Consider the following 8,970-nt stretch of genomic DNA (forward strand, 5'->3'; position numbering starts at 1 on the left):
CAAAAAAATATACGTATTTTGGAAATGTTGAGTCGAATTAGTCTAGAATCGATTAATTTTATGAAAGAAAACCTTTCAAACAGCCGTAGTCCGTAAACTATGATTCCTACAAAATTGATTCATAAAGAACGGAACGTATCTACCGTCTTATAGGGGGATCTACTGTATATATATTTTTTTAATAATTTAATTTATTTGCTACATTATTTTGAATATAACACATTTTTCTAAATTTAAATTGTTATATTTTAAAATTATTTTAAGCCATATTTATGTCTAACTAACCTTCATTTTTCCCTAAAATTCCCTTTTCTAAAGATGAGGGTGCGCCTTAAATTCGAAGCATACGATGTATCCTTTACTAAGAATAAGTGATGCATCATAAAGAACTTCGTATGACTCATCTATCGTGTGAAATATTTAACATTCTCTAATAAATTTTTATGGAATTTTATTATATTATAGTAATCCTATAGGAATATAGGATAAGTATGATATAAGAAATGACAGTCTACTTGAAAACTAAGATAACAAATCTTATATTTTATGAGAGAGAAAAAAAAAGAAAACAAAAATGTTTATGAATGGAGGTAAAGCTTATAAAAATCTGCATGTTTCGCTTACATTCTGGTAATAACAGTAAGTTATTTCTCTATAAATCCTGAAAGAAACGATCGATAATAGTAAAATTCTTTCTCTATTTACTTACGCTTGGTTAATCGATAAGAAAATATTATATTTAAATGGATTGTAAATTTGTTTTCCTATTATCTACTGTAAATTTATTATCATTCAAAATTTAATTTCTTTGATTTAAAAATTGTTAAGAAGATGCTCGTAAATTATGTTTTTTTTTTTTCTTTTCATTAGTTAAATTCTAGTAAATAATAGCTAAAGAAGTAAAGGATTTAAACAAAATTAATTACATATTAATGGAAAATCTTTTTTATCACTTATTAAAAGAAACTTTATACTATTTTTGATATCGTTTTTTATGCATGAAAGTCTAAGTTTTGAGGACTTCTCTAATGGAAGAGAGTAAAATTAAAGGTAAAATGGAAAAGGGTCGAGTAGAAGAGGGTCAAATAAACAAGGGTCAAATGAAGCAAGCTGAAATGAAGGAGGATCAAATAAAACAAGGTCTAATCGAGAAGATGCAAATAGAGGAGGGTCAAATGGGGAAGGGTGAAATGAAGGGTCAAATGGAAAAGAATTAAATGGAGAAAGATCAAATGAAGGAGCAAATAGAAGAGAGTCTTTCTGATCTCCTCCAGTATTTGCTTAATTCATACTATTGATATTTAATAGATTTTAATTATTATATTAGTCAATACTAGTTGAAGAAATAAAGATGTAAATTTTGTATCGTTCTCTGTTTATATTTTCAACCATTATCATACAATAATAACCTGTGTAGTTTGAAGATTTATTTCATATATCGTCTTATGCTTTTATAAGCTATTTTATTTGATTTAATACTGTTTAAATATCCCGTTTGTATTAATTTTCTCACCATTATCCCTCTTCTCCGAAGATAGTCGCTTCATCTGGTTTATGTTATGTACTCGATATTTCTTATATTAAGTTATTCTCTTGTTTTTTAATATTATTTATCTACTTAAAAAGTTTTTATAATTTAATTAAACAACATTTTATCTGAAAGTTCATAAACAATGCATTAGAATCACTACACAGAATGTCGAATTAAGTGATAACTGCAACAGCACAACAGAAACTTTTTTATTTATTATTACACTTGAAAAAAATCTTCTGTGTATTTCATTATTTTAAAAGAAGCAATAATTATACAGAAGAAATTTACTTAAAGAAAATAAATAAATTCTCTATTCATTCCTCAAACTAGATAAAGTATTCCATGCTTGGCTGAGAGGGAGAAGAATGAAGAATGAACAATAAACGAGAAGAAATCGTACAATCTTTTATTCAGAAACTGCATGGCTCTTTTATACGAACATAACAGAAAAATAGATATGGATCCTTGTTTGCTTTTATAACGTAATTTTGTATACAGCTGACCTAAAAAAAAAGTCAAATTTAAACTTTAAAATAAAAAAAAAACAATAAATTCAGCAGAAGTATCGAAGAAAAAACTATTTCTTCAGCTCCGATATGAAATTTTTATTGTGTTGAATATTTATAAACGTATATAATACCGCATTGCTTCGAATCTAAAATGAATTTCCAAACCGAAATAAGGGATGCTTCTTAAATTTGATTATTGTATTGGATAAAGCAAAGCAACACGACGACGATCTACCAAGGGGGTTTGCCTCTCGAGAGGATTTTCTATAGAAAAACTGCCTATTGATGTATTAGACACGTGAAGAAAACCCGTTAAACTCCACGTGACTAGCTCTTAGTCAGGTGCGAACCCACGTGTAGTGGTTTCATCCACTCGCCTATTGATAGTCTTCTTAGATTTAAAGCTGTACAACTGGAAATATTCGCCATTGTTCGAAAGCTCGTGTCTAGTATTATATTTATAATAAAGAAAATACTACATTATTAACATTTCTAACTGTTAATAAATTAATTTAAAATATATTCGTTATTAATTATCACACAGTTTTTCTTAAAATTCCTTTCTAAATAAAGATTCAAACATAATTACTGCAGAAAACTAGGAATGTTTATTAGAAAATTTAACTTAAATTGGTTTATTTATTTATTTTTTCCTTCCTAAACTAGTATAATTAATTTGTCCAAACAATAAACAAATTTATATGTTTTTATCTTAGATATTTTCTCTGTACATAGAGCAGTGTAAAATAAATAAATTATAGCTTAGGGCCTCGGGTTAAGGAGGGTATCGTTTTATTTTCAAAGACCTTATATATATATATATTGGGCGTTATTATTTTATGAAGGAGGAAAGACCTCTTCGTTATTGTAACCTAGGACAACAAGTCTGAATCGGTTTTGTATGTAACAATAGAAAATTATAATTTAATCTATGCTTTGTTATATGAATCGATTTTATGTTATTTATAATTAATTTACTCTATGAGGAAATAAAGAATTTATTTATTCATCGTATAATAATTTATTAATAATTCTTTCAAGTAATTTTAATCAATTAAAAATTGTATAATTATTTTTAAAATATTCTAGTTATATATTTAATTTAAGTTCAATTAATTAAATTATTTAGAGAGTGAAATAATCCAAACTTATAACTCTTATTAAATTAAATTTGTTTTCTAGAGATATTTTCTCAGTTATAGGCGGAAGTTTTTGCCATTTTTTAGACCCGTAGACACGCGCAAATGTAATCTTATCTTGGTATACTACTCGAAATCTAGAACTAGTTACCTACCAACAAGCTGACCATGTGGAGTTTTTCGGATTTTATTCACGTGTTTAACAGTTTAATAGGTGTTAGACACGTGAAGAAAATGGAGATGCCACGTGTCTAACACCTAAATCACGTGTCACCTTCCATTGGCAGATCGCACGTGTTGTGTCGCTTTATTCTCTCGTACAATGTGAAAGATGGTGTGATAACGGATTTTATACCAAAGTTTCCAAACTTTTTGGACTAATACCCCGTTTTAGTGAATATATTTCATATATATATAGCTTTTTTTAAATGAATTCTTCTCCTCCTTGTCTTTCAACCCCCAACAACCCCTTGTCTTCCAGTACTCCCTTGAGTCTTCTGCCACTCTCAAGGGGCATCCAGAATGGGAATCACTGCCTTATATAAGGCCTGGCAAGTCTATTCTTTTACAGATTCTTGCACAACCTAACGTGATTTTTTTCTTTTAATTCAAGATATTCTTATTACTTTTTTCTTACTTTAATTTTGAAGGACATCTAAAATAGATGCTAATGAATCATTCTAGTCTCGTAAAGAAAGTGAAATGATATCGTGCTATTTTAAAACGAAATTTATGAATTTACACTAAGAAGAAGTAATCTGAAGATATATCCATTCGATGTTTATGCAGACGTTATGCAAGCGAAAGATAAGAATTTTCTTTTTCAACTGATGCAGATAATAAAATATCAGATATTTAATTAAACATTCCTCTGACATTATTTTATATTTTAATGAATTAAATGGAGTTATTCGGTTCCAAAAAATATATCATTATAATAATCTTAAAGTCACTTGTTTGCGGAGTCTCTATACAGAGTGAGGTAAATATGTCTTGCAAAAGAAATAAATTATTCAAAATGTATAAATACAATTTAACTCAAATCAAATACAATTAATTAAGTAGTAAATAGACTATAAAATACATTTTTTAAAATGTTTGCTTTCAGATATAATCAAATTCTGCAGGCGTTCATAAAATTGGTCAGTGAAGTTCCTTTCATTTGGAAGGAGACACATAAACTTTATCTTTAGTTGCCCCCATATTGCAAAATCTAGGGATTTAAATGGAAACTATAGGGACGATTAGATCCCTATAGACCCAATTTTAATCCATAGATTTTGCAATGTGGAGTTTCAGTTTTTTCTGATTCATCCTGAGCAATCAATGTAGAACCAAATACTTGTTTGAGGTCATTATACACTTGTTCACTGCCAACTATCCCTCTATCAAACTCTCAAACGCAAGTTTTTTCTAACAAACTGTTAAAAATTTACAATATTTTTTCTTTCGGGAACATTACATATTATCAACCTTGTATTTTCCTCATTTTTCTGAAGAATAAAAAGAAAAACAACGTGTTGAAGTTTGAAGTAATGGTCGCTCATAGAGGACACGTGTTAAGAGGTCTTTGGTCTTGGAGATTCGTTATACATCCTTCATTATAGATTCAAAATTTATCAGGTTTTAGAAGTGATTTATTTATATAGTTCGAGCGTTTTTATAATCCATGTTGCATCTTCATGAATTCGAAGAAGTAGGCTATTCTCTTGTTTTGATAAGGAATGAAGTGGATGCGTTTGATATTTTGTTTTAAGCAATGAAAAGGATATTATTTTAAATTTAATATTGTTAAATAAAACTTTCACGTGTTGCTTATTGTTTATAATTGCTATATCGTTAAAAATTTAATGCATAGATGCAATGGAATTTCATAACTAGTACTTAAAGTATACAATTGTATTGAAGATCAAAGTCAATACTTAAATTTATCTCGAGTGAAATAAAGAACGAGGTGTATATAGATTAGATTGGATTGATGGGATAAGATAACGGAATATATGGGCAAATAATGAACAATACACATATATATACAGTGGATTCTCAATAATTCGAACTCAGAGGCATGGCCTTAAACAGTTCGAATTAGAAGGAGATCATTCCTGGACGCTACAGAACAAAAGGAAAGAAAGAAAAAGAATTTAACAACATATGGAAAAAAGAATATTTAATCAATGGTTTGCACATGGGCGATCTGCCGAGATGGGTGCTTCCTGGAAGGCCTTTCTGTTTAGGGCCCCTATTTAGGAATTATAAACGTAAAGAAAACCGGGAAACTACGTGGCCACCCCTTTGGCGAGGCGTGAATCCACCAGTTTTTAACGGTTTTATCTACTCGGCCATTGATGGGCTCTTCTACATAAGCATGCACTAGAAAAACGAGAAATAGATTGAATACTTATGCTATATATTCCTCATTGAAAAAAATAAAGCTTCAAAAATATATATATTTAAATGTATTTAATAAATATATGCAATTTATCCTTCATTTTATAAATTTTCTAGGTGTTTCTAGATTACTTGTACATATATCGCGCATTATTTGATGTTTAAAAGTTATTGATTCAAAGTTAATTACCCGATACTTTGGGATTTCTAATTATAAATGATAAAGCAAGTATAATTATCATTAATTATTAAACTTTGTGATTCTATATTGTAATTACAATCTATAATAACTGCTCTATATAAACAAGATAAACCGCTAATACTGTATATATTACAAGCTTGGAAAATGCTAAATGAAATAGAATTAATGATATTACAACCATCGGTGGTCCTCTGCCAAATATTAAAGATATTTTACATAAAAAATTAAAAAGAAATCTCAAAATTGGTTGGAAACTCGTTTCTTAAGCATAATTTGTTAAGAAACACAAATAATTTGCATATCTCCGCCCACTTTATTTTCTAACCAATAATCATTAACAATGTTTTAAATCTGTATATCTTATATGTTTAGCAGAGGACTGCCTATGTTTATTATAATATTTAATATTGTTTTATATTCTCTATTGTTTATTAAGTAATAATTTAATAAAATAAAAAGATAATTTAATAAATATTATATTTTACATGTGTATCATAGATCCATTATTTTATTTTCCTTCTGATAATAAATTTCAAATTTTTCTTTAATATTATGATTAATTTTGTTTATTTCTAGAGGATAAACTTATAATAAATTTAAAATGTTTTAAAATTCAATTAATCATATAACTAATTTACTTAAAATGATGTTAATGGATTATTTATTTCTAAATTTCTTCAAGAAAATATAAACATTAATTTTCTATAATTTTTTTCTTATTAATTAATAGCAAAATTTTCAAAAATTTGCAATAAATGAGTTTATAAATAAATAAATTTATTACAATTTTTAATAATTTTACCAAAATCAATATACCTTGACTCTGATCCAGCATGGTACACAGCCACCGGTGTCAACCGAATATAACTCACAAAACCCAGCATAATAATAATACATTTTTATTTTAAATTTCTTAAATTTTATAAATGCCTTTAATTAAATGCCACGAGTTTATTCTCAAAGGGAAATTTATGTATTTAGGAAATTTAATTCACTTTTAAATGAGTTTTCAGAATAATTACAACAGTTTATTTTCTATTACAGTGAAGTATTGTTTTGATGAACAATTATTGTACTCATTTCTCTGTTTATTTTATTTTTATTGTTCATTTAAGTTTATTGTTATGTTTCCTTGCTTTCTAAACGTTCTTTTATTGTTAATATAATTATTTAAAATAATATTTTTTACTATAAGTTTTACTTCTGGGCTGTTAGCCTGTTACATATACCAGAGGGAAGGTATGACGATAGGTCGAAAAATGATTACCCCAAATTTTTACATTTTTGGACTCTTAGGGAATCTTGAAACATCGAGAAATTCAAAATATTTGGAGTTTTTTCTATATGTATGGATATTAGTGTGGGGAAGTGCACGATTTTGTTCACTCTCTTTGAAGCTTAATAACTCTTGTACTTTTTGTCGAAAATTTCTGAAATTTTGCAGGGAGATTTTTGTATTAGATACATTGATGGCATTAAATTTTGGTAGTTAAAGGTCGAAGGGGTGAGGAGATATAAGCGGAGTCACTTGTCTATTTATAATACTTTTGTCTTTTGAGGGCGTGTTTATAGCAACACTTCGAGAGACTGCTTTCTAAAAAGACTTTCTATAATAAACTAATCCTATTTAGGAGTTAAAAACTTAAATAAAACCTGGAAAACTTCACGCGGCCAGCCGGTTGGGGAGATTCGAACCCACGACCAGTGTTCAGTGATCTTATCCACTCGGCCAATAGGGAGAAATTTTAATATGAGATTTATTATAAAAATAAAATAAAATAATCGTGCATGTACCGTCAAATTTCTAGAATTAAACGTTTTAAACATTTTGGAAGTTAGTTTTTAAACATTTTTCACGAAAAAAGAAAGAAAATTTCAAGTTTTCAAACTTGTTTAACTTACTAATGTGTAATGCTATTATTTATTCATATAAGTTCATAAGTTAAAGTAAGTTTAATAGCGAAACTTCCTAATTATGACTATAAATAATGTTACGAATATTAAGCGCAATTCATTATTACTAAATAGAAAATATTCGGGTAAAACGTAGACATTTGCAACGTAATCTGGACCAATTTTGAATAAATTAGTGCAGTTTAATTACTTAAACCTTTCAGAGAACATTCAAAAACTTTTAGCAAAATTAACAAACTTCACTAACAATTAAACTTAATTTTAAAACTGAAAATTAGAACAATTTTATCTTAAAAATTAATTCCGTTACGCAGAAATCCAATCGATTGACACTCAGTTTATACAAATTGGAGGCGAAGGTCTCATTTGGAATTCATTCAATCATGTTGACTTGGTGACCTTTACCTTTTCTTTATTACCTTTTGATTAATTATATTATAGGCATTTTCTTCGAATTAAATTTTATTTAAATATTGGGATATTGCTTATAAATTGCTTTATGTAGAATTTTGTCAGTGTTATTCTTGTATTTGTTTGTGTACAGCAACGTCACACATGGATGATCTGTCTCCTGGGAGGATATTCTATCAGAAATTGCCCTATTTAAGTATTACAAATATGAAAATAACCCGGAAAACTCCATGTGACCGGCTCGTTGGGCAGGCGCGAACCCATGACCAACTACCAGTATTTAGAGGTTTTATCCACCCCACTACTGTTGGGTCGTCGTTCTTGAATTTCTTAATAATTTAATTGATTTTAAACATGTAATTTAACCTTATATATATATATAATTATATATAATGTAATGAAATAAATGGACATCCACTGTAGCTCAACCCCTTCCCCTGTTGTCCGTCATAACCCTCCCTCCCTTCTAGTGTGGACGTCAATTATAAACAGCTACTTACCGGTAGTTCCTAGCGAATTGTTACGTCACATGACGTAATAATAATTAAATTAAACAATGGTTGTTAGATAGTAATAGCGTAACATTGAAATCGACGTTTTTAATCTTCATTATTACGTCATTGTTATTTAACAATGGTTAAATTAAACAATGATAATTACACAATAATTACACCACAGTTTAAAATCAATTTCTAAAATTTATATATTGTTTTACTGTTAATACGTCACAGTACGTAATAATTGTAAAATACACGTGATTGTCACGTAATAATAGAATTTCACTGAATATTATTACGTTATATAATAGTTATTTTCGGATGTTTGTTAAAATGCCGAGCAATTAATAAATTAAAATAATAATAATAATAATAA

At 28.0% G+C, this 8,970-nt stretch overlaps 1 protein-coding gene across 1 annotated transcript in view; it reads left to right on the top strand.

The window, feature by feature from the left end:
• Nucleotides 1-1,055: 1,055 nt before the first annotated feature.
• Nucleotides 1,056-8,970, top strand: part of LOC111619325 (gastrin/cholecystokinin type B receptor-like) — a 19,199-nt gene continuing 11,284 nt past the window's right edge. The window contains exon 1 of the mRNA XM_023361029.1: nt 1,056-1,185. Within this exon, the coding sequence (XP_023216797.1) occupies nt 1,056-1,185 (130 nt within the window). The remainder of the gene's footprint in view (nt 1,186-8,970) is intronic.

Source organism: Centruroides sculpturatus, unplaced genomic scaffold (genome assembly GCF_000671375.1).
Source record: "Centruroides sculpturatus isolate CEXI.00-Female unplaced genomic scaffold, Cexi_2.0 scaffold224, whole genome shotgun sequence".
In the NCBI taxonomy this organism is placed as follows: Eukaryota; Metazoa; Arthropoda; class Arachnida; order Scorpiones; family Buthidae; genus Centruroides; species Centruroides sculpturatus.